The sequence below is a fragment of the Chiloscyllium plagiosum genome, unplaced genomic scaffold, assembly GCF_037043375.1.
Source record: "Chiloscyllium plagiosum isolate Xiang-an unplaced genomic scaffold, Cpla_swu_hap1 HiC_scaffold_46, whole genome shotgun sequence".
Classification (NCBI taxonomy): Eukaryota; Metazoa; Chordata; class Chondrichthyes; order Orectolobiformes; family Hemiscylliidae; genus Chiloscyllium; species Chiloscyllium plagiosum.
In genome coordinates, this window is record NW_028270184.1 from 6,717,168 (window position 1) to 6,741,078 (window position 23,911).

Below are 23,911 nucleotides of genomic sequence, written 5' to 3' on the forward strand. Positions count from 1 at the left end.
CTTTTTGCTGAACGTACCAGGAAAATGAAACTTTATAAGCAAGTTACAATGTACTCCAATGAACATGATTTTTAAAATTCCAGCTGCCTCTTTGGATGTCTCCTTGGTTTAAAGCCTTGTTTTTATTAGTCCACGGACTAAAGTGAGATTTTGGCAGAATTGGGCGAGAAGTCTGGCGAGGCCTCTTGATATTGGCAGCATCTCACTAGCTTTTAGACTTTTGACAAGCAGCGAGGCAAGTTTCTTGTTAGGTAGGAGTGGGTTGGTAGTTAAAGGGATTATTAAACACCTTGTTAACAGCACAACTTATAGGAGCAAGAGTAGGCCATTTAGCCCCTTGAGCGTCTTCTGCCAGTCAGTGAGATTGTAGCTGATCTATGGCCTAACTATGTATTCATGTGCCTTTGGCCCATATCCCTTAATGTATTTGCTTAATAAAAAATTACCCACCTCAGATTTAAAATTAACAAATGATCTAACATCAACTGCTATTTGTAGAAGAGAGTTCCAAACCTCCACCACCCTTTGTGTGTAGAAGTGCTTCTTAACATGTCTCTTGAATGGTCTGGCCCTAATTTTTAGTTTATGCCCTTCGTTCTAGAATCTGCAACCAATCAAAATAGTTTATCTTTATCTACCCTGTCTTTTCCTGTTAATATCTTGAAGACTTCAATTAGATCACTCCTTAACCTACTAAATTCTAGAGAATACAGGCCTAACTTATATAATGTTTCCTGATAATTTATCCCTGAAGTCCAGGCGTCATTCTTGTGGACCTAGTTTTTACTCCCTCCAAGGTCAATATAATGTATCCTACCTAAGTTGTGGTGCATCTCACTAATATTCAGCTGCTGATCTTAACAAATGCATCAAACAAGCTCGATGTCGAAAAATCTGGATGGGTACCTGGTAGCTTCAGTTCACCATTTGTTCCAAAAGACTTCCATTTCGCTTAGAATAAAATGTAACTTAGCACACTCGGCCAAACTCCCCTGATTCTCTTCAAGCTCGTCCCACAGAATATTTCTCATCCACCTGAGAGGGCAGATATTTAATAGTTTAACATCTTATTTGAAGGACAGCATCTCCAACAGCCCAGCACTCTTTCAGTTGTCCACTGAAGTGTCAACCTTGAATTTTTGTGCTTAAGTAGTGGAACTTGAAAGCGTACAATTTTCTGGTTGAAAAGCAAGAGTACTGCAAATTAAGCGAGTGGAGAGGAGTATTGAGTTGATGCCAAATGGTTCCTCATTGGTTGGGACGGTGATGAGATCAAGGAACAAGTCAATGGCCTGTTGAGGAGAAGGTGATAAATAACTTTGGTGATAATTTAAGGGTTTGTAACCTCTCAGTAGCGTCACTCTCACCAGTGTGGCCTATCAAGTCTGCTCTGCTTTTCAATGAGGTTGATCTCATAATCCTCAACTCCACTTTTCTGCCTTTTCTCCATAATATCTATCTCAGCTTTAAATATATATAATGACAGAGCCTCTAGAGCCCTCTTTTGGAAATAATTCGCTAGATTTACTACCCCCAGAAGACATTTCTCTTCATTTCGGTTTTAAATGAGTGTCTTCTTAATCTGTGGTTATGTCCTCTGGACTGAGGCTTTCTCAGAAGGGGAAACAACCTCTCAGCATATACCTAGTCAAGGCTCCAAAGAACTTCCAATGTTGCCTCAGATTCATTCTTCTAAACTCCAATGAGGATTAACCTAGTGAACCTTTTCTGGACTGTCACCAATGCCAGTATATTTTTTCATGGATGAGATTTTTCCAATTTACATGTAGATGGAAATCAGCCATGATTAGTGTACATTTTTTTAAAACATATCCTGATAATCTCCTGATTTACTCCCTGTCCTACAGTATAACTGCTATTGGGTATCCTGTGGAGTACAGGAAGTCCTCGGGTTACGAATGTCCGACTTACGAACTTTCTGACCTTACAAACTGACCTCTGGCTTCTCATTTTTACAAATTATTTTTAAAAATTCGAGTTACATGCAATGTTTCATCCTAATGAATGGGCAGTCTAATTAGCCCGTATCTCTTTCGACTTAGACATGAATTCGGCTTACAAACAGCAGAAAAACGGAACTTGTTCGTAACCTGGGGACTTCCTGTACTTCCCCCTGTTCCTTCGTCCCTTAGTTATTTTTTACCTCTGCTGAGTTGGATTCTACATCTCCTGACCCAAGATTATTTCTTGCTATCATACAGATTGTTCTGTTACAATGCGTGTTTTGTTAATGTGAATTTGCTATAACACAATTGATGAATTGGGGACACTGTTTCTAAAGTGTGAACTTTTAAAGAATGTATTAGGTAAAACGTGATTCTGGCCCCATTAGTTTAAATGGTGCTGCTATTGTGCGATTTTCTTTTAACACAGGGTTGCATGAGAATGCAACTACCACTTTATAGCAGAACCCACTGTACCTATCCCACATTGTACTAACAAAGCTACCTGCCATCCTTGCCTTCCTGCCTGTCCTTTCAAAAGGTGGCATACACATGAAAATTTAGTTCATTTCTTTGGTCTCCTTGTAACTATATCTCTATAATGGCTATAAGAGTATACCCATTAATCTCTATTTGTGCATTAAATCTTTTACCTTGTTCTGAATACTCCATGCATTCAAGTAAAGCACCGTAAATTTATTTAATTTTTCTTTGTCTTGTCAGCTTCAATAGTATCCTCAACCCTTCACTTGAGGTTTTTGGTTTTTAACAAGTATGGGAGAGAGCAGCGTTTAGAAATTAGCTGAATTTTCGGTTAAAACCACTGACTGGAACATGATAGGAATTTGTTGAGCATTTACACACTGTCACAAACAGAAATTTTTTGATTCTAAATATTGCAATTGCAGTCACGATGCCATTTTATGGTATTGAGTTGCAGACTTGAGTTGAAGATTTGCTGCGTGATGCATTTAGCAAAATGTGGATCCACATTAACCTAATTTTTTTTGCTTCCAGATGTCAGCGTGGACCAACCTGATGAAAAATCAATCATCACTTATGTTGCTACATATTATCACTACTTCTCTAAGATGAAGGCACTGGCAGTAGAAGGGAAACGTATTGGGAAGGTATGAGGAGGAATGATTGTTGAGTGCAAGAAAAATGAAGAGTACTGTAATGTTAACAAAGACACTAATCATAACAAATCCCGACTACAAACAAATGTTTTTGTCAAATACAGTCTTTTTCCTGCAATACTGTAGTGTTAACTGCTACATTTGATCTTATTTTCTCTCTTCTCTTGAGGGGTGAACTTCTTAATGTAGTGCAACTCTATGGGTTTTTAAAAAAACATCTTCCCTTTGATTAGGCAGTTGACGAGGCCAGAATTTGATGCCCATCTCCAATTGCCCTTGGTCTGCGGCTTGCTAGAAAGTTAAGAGTCAGCCACCCACGTTGTAGTGGGGTCTGATATTGCATGTTGTCATCACCAAACAGCGTCAGTGAACCAGATGGGCTTATACAACAATCAATGCTTGCTGTTACGGTCTCCATTGCTGAAACTTGCTTTATATTTCAGATTTATTGACTGAATTCAAATTCCACTGGCTATCTTGGTGGATTTGAACCCTTATTTGCAGATCATTAGCCTAGACTTCTAGATTACAAATCCAGTAGCACTGCTATTATGCTTCTGTCATCCCATATCTTTTGTCATGGCGTTATTAACTCACCTAGGGCTAGCCACATTGGAGTCAATCCTCTTCTCTGAGTATTCATAATGTGAAGAGCCCTGGTTGTTTCCTACCCCTTCTTTCAGTCAAGGTACACAAATGAGGCATAGCACCCTTAGTGCTGTGATCACAGTTAATTATGCACAGAGAACATTTTCTGTTCTTGTGGTTCAATATGAGATGTGCTTTGTTTTGTGGCACATTTTTGTTTAAATGTGAGCATTAATGTAGAAGTCGTCACCCATTTTATTGTTTTAGTCAGTCATTTTGACGTATTCTTTCTATGATCTCCATGCACTGATGAATTGTGTTTTTGTGTTGTCCCAGGTGCTGGATTATGCAATTGAGGCAGACAACATGATTGACAAGTATGAAACTCTTGCCTCTGACCTCCTGCAGTGGATTGAACACACCATCATTACACTCAATGATCGCAAACTAGCAAACTCACTGAATGGGGTTCAGAATCAACTTCAGGCATTCAACACATACCGCACTGTAGAGAAACCACCTAAGTAAGTAAGCTGCCCCGAGCTGCTCAATATCAGTTATATTTTGGCAGTGGAACCTGTATATATTAAGAGTTTACAAGAATGTCAAGGGACATTGGTGAGATTTTCTCTTCTTAGAGATGTTAACCCCCCAGGATGTTGATAGTTGAGGAGAGATTCTCTCTGATTGGAAATGGTCATAGCCTGGCGTTTGTGTGGCACAAATGTTACTTGCCACTTGTCAGCCCATGCCTAGATATTGTCCAGGCTTGTTGCTTTTGAACATGAATTGCCTCAGTATCTGAGCAGTTGTGAATGGTACTGAACATTGTGCAGTTTAGATTAGATTCGATTCCCTACAGTGTGGAAACAGGCCCTTCGGCCCAACCAGTCCACACTGACCCTCCAAAGAGTAACCCACCCAGACCCATTTCCCTCTGACTAATGCACCTAACACTATGGGCAATTTAGCATGGCCAATTCACCTGACCTGCACATCTTTGGACTGTGGGAGGAAACCAGAGCATCCGGAGGAAACCTACGCAGACACGGGGAGAATGTGCAAACTACGCACAGACAATCGCTCGAGGCTGGAATTAATCGGGAACATCCCCACTTATGATTGAGGGAAGATGGGACAGAGGAAGGTGAAGGGCGAGCAAGGGACACTGAGGGTCTGGTTTCAAAAGGTGGGGCCTGTGGTTTGTCTCCCCCCATTCTAAGTTTCGATCCCTCATATCAGGGAAAAGATTTGAAAGAGACCTGAGGGGCAACTTCCTCATGCAGAGGGTGGTGCATGTATGGAATGAATTGTCAGAGAAAGTGGGTAATGATGGTGCATTTACAGCATTTAAAAGGCATCTGGATGGATATGTGAATAGGAGGGTTTTAGATGGATATGGGCCAAACGCTGGCAAATGGGACTAGATTAATTTAGGAAATCTGGTTGGCCTGGACAAGTTGGACCAAAGGGTCTGTTTCCAAGCTGTACATCTCTGTGAGGAGAAAGTGAGGACTGCAGATGCTGGAGATCAGAGCTGAAAATGTGTTGCTGGAAAAGCGCAGCAGGTCAGGCAGCATCCAGGGAACAGGAGAATCGACGTTTCGGGCATAAGCCCGAAGAAGGGCTTATGCCCGAAACGTCGATTCTCCTGTTCCCTGGATGCTGCCTGACCTGCTGCGGTACATCTCTGTGACTCTATCTAACTGTCCCATTTTAATCATCACAATTTAGAATTGTCAAAAGTACTTTTTTGGGATAGAGAGGAAGCAAGCCAGCAAGAGTTTCATGACCTTGATAATCTGGCCTCACTCTGAGGGACAAGAAGCGAAGATTTCCAAGCAGCTCAGATTCAGTTCTGTGAAGTGGCTATTCAAACGTTGTCATGACAGTAGCTTGATAATATCAAAAGGACAGGCCTGGAGAGTGAAATGTTACAACTGGTTTCAAGATTGCCTAACAACATACAGTTTTACTTGGATTCATTTCATATGAGTGTGCTGATCGCAAGATTATGCAAATAGTTTGTGATGGTTGTGATTTTCCCCCATTCTGGATCCTGGTAGAATCTGTGAACAACCAATCAGCTGTCTGGAAACCTTAAGATCCAACAGAATTTCCTATCTTTATATGCCAAGGAATCCCATCTCCAAACGCTCCTGCTTTCTGACTCAGGCAGAAACCAGGAAGATTATAGCCCTAATTTTGATATATATGTTGCATGCTATTATTTTTTGGCTGAGAGTCATTACCTTCTTATGCAACATCACCTGCTTGATACATCTTTTCCAAATGAAGGCAAGAGGGAAATAAACTGCAGTCTGTTCTCAGACAGTGTGGGTCTATGAAGATTATTACTGTTGGAAAGTGCAGGACAGTACAGCAAGGGATGATTTTCCCTCCTTTTATGGGCGCAACTCACCTAAACCTGGCTTGATCTGCCGCTGGAGACACTTGAAACTTAGGAGTTCACCAGTGGAAACCCTTGCAGCTGAAATAGTACTACTCTGCAGTGATGTAGGCCCAAGATTCAAACAAAGCACTGAGCAGAAACCCGATGTAGCATTTGGAAGGGTGTTGCAGAATGTAGTGGAAATTGCTTCGGTTGGGAACTGGCCATATTTTTTTCATTTGGTTCTGTGGGCTCACTTCCATTTGTTTACAAGTTCCCTGAATTCACATAAAGGCTCCTGGTTCTCCTTCCCTGCACCACATTAGTGAATTTAAATGGTTTCATGACAATTCATGATTGTTCTCATGGCCACCATTACTGGGATGAGCTTTGAATTCCAGATTTTCATTTGAATTTAATTTCTATCAGCTGCCATGGTACAATTTATACTTGTACTTCCAGAACGTTAGCTGGATCTTTGGAATCCATATACCAAACTATTTATTTCAGGTTTGAAAAGGAATGGAGACTTCTTGCTTAGCAGTGTTTTCAAGCTCAGCAGGGTGTGTCAAATGGTCTGTAGTGGATTGACAACCAATATCCACCTTTGTTTGATTTTCCTTTCTGTTGACTTTAGGGTGTATTACTTGTAAATTGCGATTTACCCCTCCACCCATCCCCTATTGTATTATAACTCTTGATGAGGTTGAAATTTTTATTGGTAAATAGAATTGAAACTAACTGATGCAGTTTATTTGTGTCCTTATTGACCTCAGACTACTGAATCAGTAAGAGCAGTATAAGTGAAATTCTTGTGATGTTTCGTTTGACAGGTTTACAGAGAAAGGCAATCTAGAGGTGCTACTTTTCACTATTCAAAGCAAAATGAGAGCTAACAACCAGAAAGTCTATATACCACGAGAAGGCAAACTGATCTCCGATATTAACAAGGTGACAAACCCTGCTTGCGGCTTTATGATCAACTAAATGTACAATAAAATGTAGAGTGCAGGATTGGCATTGAATCACTACTGCAAATGGCTTAATTTCTCATCTGGAGGATGATTCAACACATTGTCCACTTTTCCTGATTTGATTTTTGTGGCTATTGCTTCTCCTTGCCTTCATAAACCACTCAGTCCCCTGCATCATTGCTGTGAGGGAACGAAAATTTGCAAAATGAAGTGGCTTCTATTTATGCAATACCTCATAAAACCTCACCACCTCCCAAAAGACTTTTCTTTTGTCCGTTTGATATAGTCAAACAAAGGAACACGGTAGTCAGTTGGTACACAGCAAGCAGTACAATATGACCAGGTGCAAAAACAAAATATTGCCAATGCTAGAAAAATGAAATTAAAAACAAAAAAATGCTATAAATGCTCATTAAGTAAGGCAACATTTATAGAAAGAGAAACGGAATTACCATTTCAGATTGAGATGATCTTTCATTAGAAGTTTAGTTACTCAGTTCTGATCTCAGGTCACCTCGACCTGAAGCATAGACCTTGTTTTTTTTCTGCAGCTACTATCTGACATGCTGAGTATTTCTGACATTTTCTTGTGATTATAACAAGATGATCTGTTTCGTGTGATGCCGCTCAAGGATTAAATACTTAATCGGGCTTTTGGGGAAAACTTCCCAGCTCCTCTTAGAAGCAACGGCTAGTTTCATTTGTTTGGGTCCCTGAGAGGATAGCTGGAGTCTCTTTTTAATGTCTCATCTTGTGGCTGTTCTATGGTAGACGAGGTGTGTGCAAAATATTTAGGTGGTGTTGAAAGCATGAATCCAGAGTAGGACATCTGGTCAGTGGGATAAGAGGGAAAGTTTATTAACTTAAATTGGTGAAATAATCCAGCTCGTAAGAGCACAAATATTTTGAGCTGATCAGAACAAAGTTGAATGCTGACCAGTATCATTTGGAAGTCTCTCATACAATCCTCTGCATGCCTGTTAGTGCTGTTGCTGCAGTAGCATTGAGCTGAGAGCAGGCAGTTTATTGCACAGATCAGACAGTTGGTTTCTGTTAATTTCTCAGCCCCTCTTCTATTTTTCCATTCGCCATTTAGGCCTTTCCCTTCATGGATCACTCTCCATTTAAGACGGCACATAAATAACATGGCTGTACTTCTCAAACTCATCAGCAGTGCTGTGTAATGTTATGCTCTGCAGGCTCCTTATCTATAATTTTACCTGCCATATTTTGCATCAACATTTCCTCAAGTGCCATGTTTCCAGTGTTCCAGCATTAATCCATATGTCAGGGAGACACTAGCATGTGTTCTTTTTTGATGCCATCATCGGTTTTCCAAGCCAGATGCACATACGTAGAAAAATAAATATTTACATCTGTATGGTCCCTTTCACTGCTTCCAGTATCTCAAAATTGCTCAAAACAAAATAAAGTGTGGTTACCACTTTACTATTGGAAATGTGACCGTCAATTTAAGCACAACAGGATCCTGCAAACAGCAATGTGATGGTCACCACGCGACACAGGAGAGAACTCGACACTTTTTCCTTGTGGTAGTGGCCATGGGATCTTTTATGCCCATCTGAGAGGGAAGAAACCATCTCGCTATTCAATTCAGACAGTAGCTAAGGTATAAGACAGTACTGATAGACCTTATATGCAACTGTGGACACTGAACGCTAACGGACTAATTGGTTACGGATGCAAATGAACCTGATTCTGTCCTCCCTTAACAACCATATGCATGCAGAGATGACTCAAGTGAGATCAGTAGATGGTCTACACCTGAGGTTCTCAGGCCATTTGCTAGATCTTTGTGCATTGTTTGGTTCTTGTTACTTGAGATAGTACATTTATCTACTGTGAGTAATGATACTTAATGTTCAGGTAGCCATGATAACCTGTACATGAAAATAAGTGCTTTCACCACAGAGAGAGTGTCTCCTATGTCTTGTTTCTGTCCCATCCAGGCCTGGGAAAGACTGGAAAAAGCAGAGCATGAGAGGGAACTAGCCTTGCGAACTGAGCTCATCCGACAGGAGAAACTGGAACAACTTGCTCACCGGTTTGATCGCAAAGCAGCTATGAGAGAGACCTGGCTGAGTGAAAATCAACGTCTTGTTTCCCAGGTGAGGAAAGGCAGACACACTCAAAAGCCTGTAACTCTATACTGTTACAGAGACACCGCCTGAAGTACAGGTGGAGCATTGTGTACTACATGACCTGCAGATTCAGGCACTGATACCAATAACAATACCAAAATTTGTAGGGTCAAAAAGGCACTTAATTAGACAAATCTCTGCTTTCAAATCATCTTGTACCAGCTCTGCATTTTCATCAGAGACTGTCGCCTCTATATGCATCATGTTAGTCCCATTATACTATCTGATTCAGCATCTTTCCTGTGATCATTTACAATTTGGATGAAAAATTCTGTGTGGCTTCCCTTTAAACTCACTGACACCTAATTTCTGTCTCCTCGGACTTGAACCCAGTGTCACAGAAAATGATTTTCTAAATCAAATTTGAAAGGTTATCCTTATAATCTTGAAAACCTTCAAAAAGGACACCTCAAGGTTTCTTTACCACAAAGTAAAATAATTTCCGTTATATTTGCATATTTCTTCAACAGAGGTACTTGTTCCAGAATTCCTTACACAGTGGCACAATATGTACTGATAAAAGAGAAAATATCTTGCAAACATTGAAAATCTAAATTTGAAACCGGGTGGCCCACATCTATGTCAGCCTGTGAAAGTGATAAAATGATTTGAGTGGAACTCGTCATTAGTATTAATTTGCTCACCGTCCTCTTTGGTGTTTTGTTTGTATAAAACATCTGTACAGAATTGTGGAACAGCTAAGTACTTCCATTTTCTTTCTCTAAATGTTATGACTTACAATCAGCAGTTGTTTATTTGGAGGCTGTACATTAGCTGACAGTGCTCAAGAGAGTTGTTACTCAAGAGTAGAGCTCTAGCTGTGTCCTGACACTTCTGATTGCTTAAACCTTACATATGCCTTTTCAACATTGCTTGAGCAGAATATTGGTTCCCACCAAGGACAGCAAACAAGCTCCAACTCAAATATGCTGAAAGCAGTGTGCCAGCCCTCAGTAGAACATTGTGTATGAAATTTTAGCTCCAGTTAAACACATAGGGCATTGTGCCTGCCAGGATAACATAATGGGTAGATACTAAACTGACTCCCAAGACATACAGGGTGAGCCACCTGCAGGGGAAAATCACATTTCGCATTGCAGCCATGCTATCAGAAATCCCATGCAATGTATTTGTAAACTCATATTTATGAAGGGGAGGGATTTCCTTGGAAGCTACTTCTACTCTGCTGTTATAACTCCACCATGGGTTTCAGATTTCACATTGTCCATCAGTGGCTCCTATTTCAATTTCAGATCCAATTTACCTCACAGAAGTGGCCATCAGTGTCCCTTCATTTGAGGATTATATCTACCCTGGGTCAAGAGGTTCTACCCTGAATCTTAGAATGATAGAATCCCCACATTGAGTTCCCACTGACCCTCCAAAGAGGATCCCACCTAAGACCCCCTCCCACTACCCTATTCCTGTAACCCTACATTTCACATGGCTAATCCATCTATCCTGCATATCTTTGGACAGTAGGGTAAACCTGACCACTCAGAGGAAACTCAAGCAGACATGGGGAGAACATGCAAACTCCACACAGACAGCCACCCGAGGCTGGAATCAAACCTGGGTCCTTAGCACTGTGAGTCAGCAGTGCTAACCACTGAGCCACCATGCTGCCCTAAATCTTCAGACTTAATGTGAATCGGGCCGTTTCCTGACTTTGTTGATTGTTGAGTACGTGAGGCAGAGCATCCGACAAGGTAGTGGAATTTGGAATGTGAAATTTACCTCCATCAACTCAACTATTTACAGTTATTTCTCTTCACAGAAATTCAAAATTGACAGGCAAAAATTGACAACTGAGTCATCAAGTCTGATGGAATTAATAGTAAACACTTCCTCCTCCTTTCCCCCCCGCAGTCCACTCCTTCCAATGCAATCTCCTTGAAGAGGCAAAAACCTAAGGACCAATACTCTTTTTAAATTGAACTTTTTTTCATTTTTTGTTTTAAGGACAATTTTGGAATAGATCTGGCAGCAGTGGAGGCTGCCACAAGGAAGCATGAGGCCATTGAGACAGACATTAATGCCTATAATGAGCGTGTCCAGGCTGTGGTGGCTGTCGCCAAGGAACTGGAGGCTGAACGTTACTACGATATCAAACGCATCACAGTCAGGAAGGACAATGTTATCCGCCTGTGGGACTACCTTCGGGAGCTGCTGCACGCACGTCGTGAACGTCTCATGAGGAATCTCGAATTGCAGAAGATGTTTCAGGAAATGCTGCACATCGTGGATTGGATGGAAGATATGAAGGTTGGTAGCATGTTGGGCAGCTTGTGTACTTTACTGCACGCTTCGTGTAAAAGAACCTCTGTATCAACATTTGTTTTATAGTGTGGTGAGAAGAATTCTGAGGGGGCACCTCCAGGCTTGAGAGAAACTTGAAGCGTATACCACTGTCTCAAAGAAACTTTTGTGGGAAGGACAGAGTAGGCAATAGGATTAACGAGGTTGTACTTCAAAGAATTGGGGTACAAGAACTGAAAGAAGTGATGGGGAGGAGAAAGCAGGTCAACGGCAGTGATCCGGTAACATCAAAGTTTTGTCTGGAGTAGTCTGCTGGAAATGACTTGAATTGGTCAAGATTAGACAATGGAAGAATTTTGACATGAAGATCTTAAAACCACAAGGAGTAACCTAAAATCCATTAATATGAGTGTTTGTAAGCATAGAACTTAGGTTACTGGACAGATCACTGGGTGTATGCATTCTAATCTCACCATTACAGTTGAAGAATCTAAACTGAATTAAATAAATCAGGAATAAAAAACTAATACAGGGGAACCTCGAATATCCAAACGAGATGGGTAGGCACTACTTCATTCAGATAATCAATTATTTGGTTAATCGATTAAATGCCTTTCCTCTGGGGCTCGGAGTTTTTAAAGTCTGCTCCCAGTTCAGAAGACTGCAGCAGCACACAGCGCTCGAGACCCTGCCCCCAACACCACCCCTGCCTCTGTCCAACAGCACACCCACCCCCAGCACAAAGCGCGCGAGTCCTCACCACGAGAAAAGTAGGCAGTTTACAGCAATTGAGTACTGGGTGATCTACTTGTGGTTACAGCTGTGCCTGGCTGTAATATTGCTATAAATTCCTCCAATCTGCACCATTCTTAACTGAGGTTAGTAACATTTTGAAATATAAGAAGTGTGTTTTTGTGTAATGTTTAGAGGCCTTATGAATATGCCTACATTGGTATGTGTTGGTACCTGTAATGTTATAGAAGTGTTACTGTTGCTCGTAATTGAATTGGAAATGCTACAGCTGCAGGCTGGTCATGGATATGCATCTCGCAACTATGATACTGAGCCTTATCTCTGAGTGTTTCTTTCAGAGCCGCCTGCAGTCACAAGATTATGGCAAACACCTGCATGGTGTTGAGGACCTGCTTCAGACGCACACATTGGTGGAGGCCGATATCGCAGTCCAGGCAGAACGAGTTAAAACAGTTAACACTGGTGCGCAGAAATTCATTACCGGTGAGGAAGGTATGACCAAAGCATCTGCAGCATTTCATTCTGCTGCAAGGCAGTGCCATTTGCTTAGCGTGCTTCTGCTTAGAATGTGATGTGTCTTGCTGTTTATAGACACTACACCTTGTTCCGCAGAGAGATTGAACTGGCATTCTACGTTTTCTGCTCTCATGATAAAGAAGTCAAGGATATGCTATTATGTGGCAGTACTATCCTACAGCAAGTGCAAATGCCTTATTAAAATCAAACAATTTAATAGAGCACTTGGATTTTGATTTCTACTCCTGTTGGAGCCTTATTTTAGCAGCAACCCAAAATGACACAGTTAAGGTAGCAGAGCAGGTATTTGCTGCTGTGGCTTGAGTTGTGTCATCCTGTAAAATTAACAGTGCTGAGAGGGAGGTCTTAAACAAAGACATTGCTAAGGATTGGAATTCTTAACATAACATTATGGAGCAGTAACGGCATTGCAGCTGAAACAAGTGATATATTACTGAAATAGTGGGGTCACAGTCTAAAGGACAAGTTCCTACAATGTCACCCACTTTTTTTTTATCTGGTTATGAGACCTACTTTTGAGGTTATTCACCGTAACTTAGTAAATAGCAAAAACTGAAAATTGCATTTACATTCAAAACAGGTGCCATTGTATGTGTGTGAATGGGAAACTTCCTCCCTCATGCACCTGTCTACAGTGTATATGTTTTTACTGGATAGTTGTGATGGCAATAGACTTTACTGTCATAAAAGATATATGAAATAAGAGCTAGACTAGGCAATATGCCCCCTGGGGTTTGTTCTGCCATTCAAATAAGATCGTGTCTGATAGAAGCTTAACTTCAACTTCACTTTGCTGTCTTGTTTCTGTAACCCTTGACTCCCCTGTAGTTCAAGAATCTATTTCGGTCTTGGATATATTCAGTGACTCAGCTTCTAACTGCATTTTCAGTGATCAAAATAACATCCTCCGTAGGAGTATCTATTCAGAACAAGGCTGGTGAAGACTGTGCAGAGTTGTGGCTGCAGTGAGAATATTGACATGTTGACATGTTTCACTATATCTAGTTTCCTTTACCACAGCTGTTAAAGGGGAATAATGTCCGACCTGAATTCCCAAATTTGTAAATCGTTTGGAGCAATTTCTGGCCCAGGGCTTCTTGTCATCTTATTGGCATGTGAAACAGGAGAGAATCTCATTGAACAGAAGAGTGAACAGTGACTTAGTGATTTCAGTTGGCAGTCAGGATTATCCTATTGTTGGTCTCTGCCCAGCCGAGATTTAACTGAGGGTAAAAGTGGAAGATTTAATCATTGTACCATTCAACCACTGAACCTGGCATTTTCACAGCCTCAGAACATTAAGTACACAGCTTCACACATGATAGTGTCAAAATGTGAATTACTTGTTGCAGTGTAGTACACTGAAAGAACCACTTGCCTTACTGACATGGACTGAAAGCAGATGATGCTGTTCTAAGCTACTTTGCTAAGGTAACCTGCTAGAACTCTATAGGGTGTTGCTGAGGCTGTACCTGGAGTTTGGTCTCCCTTTTTAAGGAGCAATATACTTGCATTGGAATCATTTCAGAGAAGGTTCACCAAGTTCATTACTGGGCTGCAACAGTTATCTTATGAGGAAAGGATATGTAGGTTGAACATTACCAGCTGGAAATAAAGAGAGATGATCTTGTTGAAACAAAGTTCTGAAGAGGGTTGACAAGATAGATACTGAGAAATGTTTCCCTTATTGGAGTAGTCTAGAACTAGGGAGCGGAGATTCAAAACAATGGGACCCCACTAAAAAGAAATTCATCTCCCAAAGGTGTGTTAATTTTTGCAACTTTCTACTTGAGAGAGCACTGGAAACTGGTCATTGAACATATTCAAGGCTAAATAAAATGGTTTTTCACTTACAGGGGAGTTGAGGGTTAAGGGACAGAATTTGGGGTTAAAGCCACAATTAGATCAGCCATTATCTTACTGACTTATGGAGCAAGCACAAGGGACTGAAATGCCTGCATATTTTTGTATGTTCTACTCTTTCTCAGTTGCAACTGCATTGTAACTAATTGTGCATTGAAGAAACTTGTAGATGGATAGCCGATGGGTCAAAAAAGGATCATTCACATTTCTCTTCCTAAATAGCATTTATCTCCCTGCTAGGTTACAAACCGTGCGACCCTCAGATTGTCCAAGACCGTGTCACACACTTGGATCTTTGCTATCAGGAGCTATGCAAACTTGCAGCAGAGCGTCGCGCAAAGCTCGAGGAGTCACGGCGCCTTTGGAAGTTCTTCTGGGAAATGGGTGAAGAGGAGTCCTGGATCCGGGAGAAAGAGCAAATCATGTCATCAGAAGATTATGGCAAGGATCTGACCAGTGTCATGATGCTAATCAGCAAGCACAATTCTTTCAAGGATGAAATGAGCGGCCGCAGTGGTCCTCTGCAGCAAACAATAAAGGAGGGAGAGGGTTTAATTGAAGAGGGGCACTTTGGGGCCAGTGAAGTCAAGGAGAAAATTGAGGACATTCGAGGACTATGGGCACATTTGGAGGAGTTGGCAGCCTTGCGGGAGCAGAGATTGAATGAGATCTCCAATCTGTACCAATTCCAGGCAGATGCCAACGACATCGAGGCTTGGATTCTTGACACCCTGCGCATTGTGACCAGCAGTGACGTCGGACACGATGAGTACTCCACACAAACCCTAGCCAAAAAACACAAGGACATAGAAGAGGAAATTCACAACCACAGGCCCACCATTGATGCCTTGCACGAGCAAGCCCGAAGCCTGCCAGCTGACTTTGCCCAGTCACCAGAGGTAGATGGCAGGCTTCCTGCCATTGAACAGAGGTATGAGGAGCTGGTTGCCCTTGCACAACAGCGGAAACAGGCCCTGCAGGATGCACTGGCACTTTACAAGATGTTCAGTGAGGCAGATGCCTGTACACTTTGGATTGACGAGAAAGAGCAGTGGCTGAACACCATGGAGATCCCTGAGAAACTTGAGGACTTGGAAGTTGTTCAACACAGGTATGACTTTAGTGAATGCTGAATGCAAGTATGATCTACCTACGAGCTTTACTCACCTACATGAGGCACCGAGCCCATATTTTGTACTCAAGCTAATTAAGGTAGTTAAATAAATCATAGACAACTCTGAGTTTAAAAAATTCTTCCAATCTTGGTGCTCACTCTCTTAGTGATAGTTTAAAATTATTTTTCATTACCAGTTGCCTTCCCTTTTTCACTCTGAATTGATTATAATTATAAAAGTTTATATTAAATCACCCTTCCTGCTCTCTTCTGCTCAGGTGCGAATAGTTTCCATTATGGAAAGAACATTAAGACTCCAGGAGTAATTAAAATCACTTTTATATGATGATACTGTGCATAAGAGACCACAGGTACAAGGGAAATTTTAGATCCCTGGGCTATTTCCACTGGGACAGAGATGATCAAGATGAGGGGCTTTGATAGAAATCTTGAAAGGATTGCCAGTCTTTGAAAAAAGCCAGAGACAAAAAAAAACCTGCAGATGCTGGAATCCAAAATAGACAAGCAGGAAGCTGGAAAAGCACAGCAAGCCAGGTAGCATCAGGAGATGGAGCATTCTTTTCTCATTGACTAGTATTCCTTCACCAACTCACCATTGCAAACAGATTAACGAATAGTTTTTCTCTAAACCTTGCCATTGTTCTCAACATAAACAGCAATTGGATTTCAAAACTAATTGTTTCATTTTGATGTCTTAAAACCATGATAAGATGCTGATTACTAAATTAGGGGCTTTAAATTTTGGAATTTTTTCCCAAACTAGTCATCTCTCTTCTTGACGATACTTTCAACTAGGTTTCGGCCATATCATCATATGGAACATGTTACTACATTAAAGACATTGCACAACTATAACTCATATGTAGGTGTATGTTACTGTTACTCTTAAGTTGAATTAATTTGAATAATTTGGATATTTTTCCTTTTTGCTTTCATACTAGGTTTGAAACACTTGAGCCAGAGATGAACAACCAAGCTTCCCGCATTGCTTCAGTCAACCAGGTTGCCAGTCAGTTATTAAGCAGCGAGCACCGTAACAAAGACGAGGTCACTGCTATGAAAGACCAGCTCAACAGAAGGTGAGTCCGGCAGAATCGTACACAGATTTCTTACCTTCTAATTGTCTAGATACAACAAGGGAATTTCTTTATCCAAAGTGTTCTGGGGACCTGGATTCAAATCCTGCCATGGCAGATGGTGAATTTTGAATTCAATAAATATCTGGAATTGAGAGTCTAATGACGACTATAAACCCATTGTTGATTGTTGGAAAATTCGATCTGGTTCACAAATGTCTTTAATATTTGTTTCAGCTGGGATCAGTTCCGTAGCCTTGCTGATCAGAAGAAGGAGGCGCTCAGCTCTGCCCTCAGCATTCAGAATTACCACCTTGAGTGTAATGAGACAAAATCATGGATTAAAGAGAAGACCAAAGTTATTGAGTCTACTCAGAGTCTCGGAAATGATCTGGCTGGTGTCATGGCCCTTCAACGCAAGTTAACTGGCATGGAGCGGGACTTGGAGGCCATTCAGGGCAAACTGGACGACTTGCAGAAGGAAGCAGAGAAACTTGCCTCAGAGCATCCAGAGCAGGCAGAAGCCATCTTGGCCAGGCTTTCAGAAATCAGTAGTGTGTGGGAGGACCTAAAGGACACCTTAAAAAAAAGAGAAGAATCACTGGGTGAAGCCAGCAAGCTGCAGGAGTTCCTGAGGGACCTGGATGATTTTCAGTCATGGCTGTCTCGAACGCAGACTGCCATTGCTTCAGAGGATATGGCTACATCGCTGTCAGATGCAGAGAAGCTCCTCACCCAGCATGAAAATATTAAGAATGAGATTGATAACTATAAGAATGATTATGAGAGGATGCGTAAGGTCGGGGAGGAGGTGACTCAAGACCAAACTGATGCTCAGTATATGTTCCTGCACCAGAGGCTTCAGGCTCTAGATACAGGATGGAATGAACTGAGCCAAATGTGGGAGAACCGGCATGACCTCCTGGCACAGGTGTACGGCTATCAGATCTTCCTGCGTGATGTTAAACAGGCAGAAGGGTTCCTTAATAATCAGGTACAGTTATGATTGACTAATCCATACAGTCAGATGGCCAGGGCCTGTTGTTGACTGAATGATATTCGTTTTATTAACCATTTCGGGTCAGTAACCAGAGAATGCAGATTAAAATTTATTGACAGGAAATGTCTGGGAGGAAATTAGTTAAAATAAATGGTTTACTTAGAAAGCTGGTTTAGAAATCACTGCTGAAAAAGGTAGATAAAACTTTCAAAAGTAAATTGAGTATAGGCTTAAAAAGGATGGAAGAGTGACAAGGGTATGGATGAAGTCTAGAAAACCAATTTGATAGCTATTTCAGAAACCAAACACACAGGCACAATAGGTCGACTGGCCCAGAGATTCTGCTGCTGATTGCTGTTTACTCACCAGTGATGAAATTATGTCAGGTAAGAACATGATATCTCATTGTGTGAATAATGGGAGAGATGCAGGAATCCTGTAGAGCAGTAACTTTAGGAGAAAGACATGAATCAGTAATTCCATCTACGACATGACTTACAAATTGTTTTCCTTTAATTTCAGGAGTATATGTTGTCACACACAGAGATGCCTGCTACCCTGGAGATGGCTGAGGCTGCCATCAAAAAGCATGAGGATATCGAGACCACCATGGATGCCAATGAGGAAAAAATCAACAGTGTGGTGGAATCAGGAAAAAAACTTATGAGCGAAGGGAATGTTCATGCCGACAAAATCAAAGAGAAAGTGGACTCCATTGATGAACGGTTGGTTTTTGTCCATTATTTATGTATGGAATTGTCCAGGGCTTGACCGCTGGCAATCCTTCTATCATCCAATGCTGGTGTTGCAGTTGTGGAAGAAGATTTGAGTTATTGTCTCTGCTATTTATAAAGATTTTAGTTTTTATAACTGTACCAAGTGTAAGATGCGTATCCTGCTAGTTTTTCAAAATGTAAACCCTCGACCTGTTCACTGGATGTTCTTATACTTAAAGGATATTTATATTTGTTGCTGTAATAGAAATGAGGCTGAGCACAACTGTCAGGTCAATAAAACAAAATTCCTGGATCTCTCTCTCTCTCTCTCTCTCTCTCTCCCCCCCCCCCCCCACCCCCCCATCTCAGACTGAGTGATTCTGCCCAACATAAACAGACCCCAACACTAGAAGCGTTGAGTTGATACCAACTTCAAATGGCTAATTGTCCCGTCAATTCCTCAAGTTGAAACTCTCAGTCTGCTCCTTTTGAGTGCACATTTAAACAGACCCTAGGAATGGGGTGCTGCCTTGCCAAAAGTTGCCTTCTTTATCATGAAAGTGCATTAAAAGGAGGCCCAACCTGCCTGTGCAGATGGACAATAACAAACCTGTCTCACATGAAGAAAAACAAGGCTCCCACACATTGCAGCATTCCATTCAACCAGCACTGGAAGTGAGAAAAAAATTGCTTAACTCATCATTCTCCTCTTTACTGTTTGCAGCATATTGCTACAGTTGAAAGTTGCAGTTTCAATCTTCACAAAAGTTATTGTTTTCAAAGAAAATTCATAATGTAAATTGATTCAAGACTTTTGACAGTATAGAGTCATATAGTACAACACGAAACAGACCCTTTGGTCAAATTTGTCCATGCCAACCAGATATCCTAACCTAATCTAGTGCCATTTGCCAGCACTTGGCTCATATCCCATTTCAGTCTTCGTATTCGTATACCCATCGTGATGCCTTTTAAATGCTGTAATTATACCAGCCTCCACCACTTCCTCTGACAGCAGCACCACCCTCTGTGAGAAAATGTTGCCCCTTAGGCCCCTTTTATATCTTTCCCCTCTCACCCTAAACCTATGTCCTCTAGTTCTGGACTCCCCCACCCTAGGGAAAAGACATTGCCTATTTATCCTATCCATGCCTCTCATGACTTTATAAACCTCTCTAATATCACCCCTCATCCTCTGAAGCTCCAGGGAAAACAGCCTCAGCCTATTCAGCCTCTCCCTATAGCTTAAATCCTCCAACCTTGGCAACACCTTTTGTAAATCTTTTCTGAACTCTTTCAAGTTACACAACATCCTTCCAATAGGAAGGAGACCAGAATTGCATGCAATATTCCAAAAGTGGACTAACCAAAGTCCTATACAGCCGCAACGTGACCTCCCAACTCCTATACTCAATGCTCTGACCAATAAAGGAAAGCATACCAAACACCTTCACTCTCCAATCTACCTGCAACTCCACTTTCAAGAAATTATGAATCTGCACTCCAAGGTCTCTGTTCAGCAACAATCCCCAGAACCTTACCATTAAGTGTATAAGTCCTGTTCTGATCTGCTTTTCCAAAATGCAGCATCTTGCGTTTATCTAAATTAAACTCCATCTGCCACTCCTCAGCCCATTGGCCTATCTGATCAAGATCCTGTTGTACTCTGAGGTGACTTTTTTCACTGTCCATTGCACCTCCGATTGTCATGTCATCAGCAAATTTACTAACTATACCTCCTATTTTCATATCCACATCATTTATATAAATGACGAAAAGCAGTGGACCCAGCACCGATCCTTGTGGCACACCACTGGTCACAGGCCTCCAGTCTGAAAAGCAACCCTCCACCACCATCCTCTGTCTTCTACCTTCAAGCCAGTTCTGTATCTAAATGGCTAGTTCTCCTTGTATTCCAATAGATCTAACCTTGCTAACCAGTCTCCCATGGGGAACCTTGTCAAACGCCTTACTGAAGTCCATATAGATCACGTTGACTGCTCTGCCCTCATCAATCCTCTTTGTTACTTCTTCAAAAAACTGAATCAAGTTCATGATACATGATTTCCCACGCACTAGTTGAAGAGTTAGATGGTTGCACTACCTACTTCAATATGTAGATTTTTGTTTAGATCAGTTTGAATAGAAATTTTCTGCTTTTGATTATCCTTCTTTAGTAATTCGAAGGCTTGAAGACCATGACTCCCATATGTCTGCTGATACTAGTACCATTGTAGATTCCAGTTTAAATTTCACTTCAAATGTTACAATTTTCAGACACAGAAGGAATCGTAAAGCTGCCAGCGACCTTGCCAGCCGACTCAAGGATAACTTGGAGCTGCAGAAATTCCTTCAAGATTGCCAGGAGGTAATTTTAATTTCATTTGGTTGGAGTATACAGGCCTTGGTACTGACCACATAAAGCACTACGGATTCCATGATGGGAATGCTTTAAAGTGAACAGGAAATGTCCAGTGGTCTACATGTTCTGAATCTGTATGGTAACATGGGTGATTATGCAGGTAATTTTTGAAAGCAAGTTGGATATATACTTGAAAAGGGGAACTTTGCAGGGCTGAGCAGGAGGAGAGCCAGCACAGAGATGTTCTGATAAATGATCACCTCCTCTCCTGTGAGAATCTAGACTGAGATTAACCAGGTCAACAGGGTTAGAAGCATTTTACAGAAACTTATACTGTGGAGTAACCCAAAATAGGTAGGACTGTGTTCTCAATTTTCAGAGGCATCTTTCAAACCTAAATATTCCTCAGAGAGAAAATCATTGATAGTTCAACCCCCACCCCCTCCCCAAAAACTCGGTATAGTAGCTGTGCTTCACAGTTGAACCTAAAATTGTACACAAGCTTAAAAAAAAGCCTGTTTCGTTGATCAGACTGATCACAGATCTTCTCTGTACACTTGACAAGATTTGCTCTTGTGCATCTCCTAGTGGCCCTTTATAGAAGAGTTTTCACAGATTCCTGGGAATAGGTCAACAAAGCAAAATCAAAAGAAACCCCAAAGGAAACATTTATAAATATTTAAAAAGTGCTTCTGGTTATAGTCTTGCATAAAAGTCATTCTCTAAAAATACCACACTACAGATACACACACATTAAAGAATGAATCAAATTATGTTAGCTTGAAGTCATTTGTACTGAACATAAAAGACCTCGAGTCTGGCAAGAACAGATGCAGAATGGTGCCTGCAGAGTGCAGTGTAAGTGCCATCTAATTAAAGTGACAGTCTGAGGTGGAAAGGTTTAATGGCAGAAAGTGTAGCTAGCATTAGAGTTGTGGGGTCAAAGTCTGTGATTTCATGATAAGTGCTATGGAGGCATATAAAAATGTCATGCATACTGTGACCATTTGAATTGCGAAAATCAACCAAAACAGTTAAATTATGCATTGTGCCCAAATGTGTTCAGCTAAATAATACTAGAGTATCGTGCAGGACTATAGTTTGGTCACAGGTAGAATAGGTTGAGGTAATAGAGACATAGAGATGTACAGCATAGAAACAGACCCTTCATCAAACTCGCCTATGCGGACCAGATATCCTAAATTGATTTAGTCCCATTTGCCAGCATTTGGCCCATATCCCATTAAACCCTTTCTGTTCGTATACTCATTCTGATACTCTTTCAAGGTTACGCAAGCCTCCACCACTTCCTCTGGCAGTTCATTCTATACACCCTCTGCATGAAAAAATTGCCCTTAGGCCCCTCTTAAATCTTTCCACTTTCATCTTAAACCTATACCCTCTAGTTTTGGACTTGTTATCCTGGGGAAAAGACCTTGACTATTTACTCTATTCATGCCCTCATGATTTTATAAACCTCTATAAAGTCACCCCTCAGCCTCCAATGCTCCAGGGAAAATAGTCCCAACCTGTTCTTATAACTCAAATCCTCCAATCCTAGCAGCATCCTTGTAAATCTTTTCTGCACCCCTTCAAGTTTTACAAAATGTTTCCTATAGCACTGAGACAAGAATTGAATGCAGAATTCCAAAGGTGACCTAACCAATACCCTGTACAGCTGCAACATGACCTCCCAACTCCTATACTGAAATGATCAAAAGCATTGCAAAAGAAGTGTATTGACACTGTGAACAAATTAATCCACCTGATTAACTAAAGTGTATCAGCTACAGATAAAGGAAAAATGCGATTTGTAGCACTGACCTGTACCTCTGTTCCCAGAGTTAATTTGCAAAATAGTCCAAACTCGTTTTAGCTCGCTTTCCAGAATTCAAAGCATGCTGCCATTTGTTGATTAAATTAATCCAGCTTCCTGGTCCCTGCCATGCTCCCTGATCAGGATGGCTTGCTGTCATCTGCTCAAAATATAGCTGACTGTGTAATTGAAATGACAAAGAACAGCGGTGGGAGGGATATGAAGATGCATATAGCAGCTTCAAAAATAAATCCTTTGCTCCAGAGATACGTTTACGTAGTTGTTTAAAAGACATAATTGCAAGTCCACACTCACTTCTTTCCATCCATCTTCATCTAAACCCATCAATGTATCATCTGTCCTTTTGAATACTCAGCTCGATTTTTTTTTTGTTGGATAATAGATTTCATGAGATATGGAGCATTGAGATAAACTGAATTAAGATCAACCATGATCTAAACCATAGAACAGTACAGCTTAGTACAGACCCATTGGGCCTCGATGTTGTGCGACCTTTTGTCCTAAGATCAAACTAAGTTACATACCCTTCATTTTACTATCGTCCATATGCCTATCCAAGAGTCGCTTAAATGTCCCTAATGTATCTGACTCTACTACCGCTGCTGCCAGTGCATTCCATGCACCCACCACTCTCTGTGTAAAGAATTACCTCTGACATCTCCCCTAAAGCTTCCTCCAACCACCTTAAAATTATGACCCCTTGTGATAGCCATTTCCACCCTGGGAAACAAATCTCTGACTAACCATTCTATCTATGTGTCTCATCATCTTGTACACCTCTATTACGTCACCTCTAATAGTTCTTCACGCCATTGAGAAAAGCCATAGCTTCATCAAACTTTTTTCATAAGACATGCTCTCCAGTTCAGGCAGCATCCTGGTAAATTTCCACTGCACACTCTCTAAAGCTTCCACATCCTTCCTGTAATGAGGTGACCAGAACTGAACACAGTATTCCAAGTGTGGTCTAACCAGGGCTTTATAGAACTGCAGCATAACGTCGTAGCCCTTAAACTCAGTACCCCTGCTAATGAAAGCCAACACACTATATGCCTTCTTAACAGCCCCATCAACTTGGGTGGCAACTTTGAGGGATCTATGGACATGGACCCCACAATCCCTCAGTTCCTCCACACTGCTAAGAATCCTGCCTT

At 41.2% G+C, this 23,911-nt stretch overlaps 1 protein-coding gene across 4 annotated transcripts in view; it reads left to right on the forward strand.

The window, feature by feature from the left end:
- The window catches only part of LOC122543854 (spectrin beta chain, non-erythrocytic 1-like), a 300,189-nt gene that overhangs the window by 237,077 nt on the left and 39,201 nt on the right, over nt 1–23,911 (forward strand). For 3 of the 4 annotated variants that reach the window (XM_043682689.2, XM_043682692.2, XM_043682690.2), the window contains 11 exons: nt 2,982–3,094; nt 4,028–4,215; nt 6,917–7,034; nt 9,028–9,186; nt 11,182–11,484; nt 12,570–12,723; nt 14,872–15,742; nt 16,708–16,845; nt 17,080–17,836; nt 18,365–18,567; nt 20,836–20,926. In XM_043682689.2, the coding sequence (XP_043538624.2) occupies nt 2,982–3,094; nt 4,028–4,215; nt 6,917–7,034; nt 9,028–9,186; nt 11,182–11,484; nt 12,570–12,723; nt 14,872–15,742; nt 16,708–16,845; nt 17,080–17,836; nt 18,365–18,567; nt 20,836–20,926 (3,095 nt within the window). The remainder of the gene's footprint in view (nt 1–2,981; nt 3,095–4,027; nt 4,216–6,916; nt 7,035–9,027; nt 9,187–11,181; nt 11,485–12,569; nt 12,724–14,871; nt 15,743–16,707; nt 16,846–17,079; nt 17,837–18,364; nt 18,568–20,835; nt 20,927–23,911) is intronic. The other variant, XM_087983761.1, reaches the window with a different exon arrangement.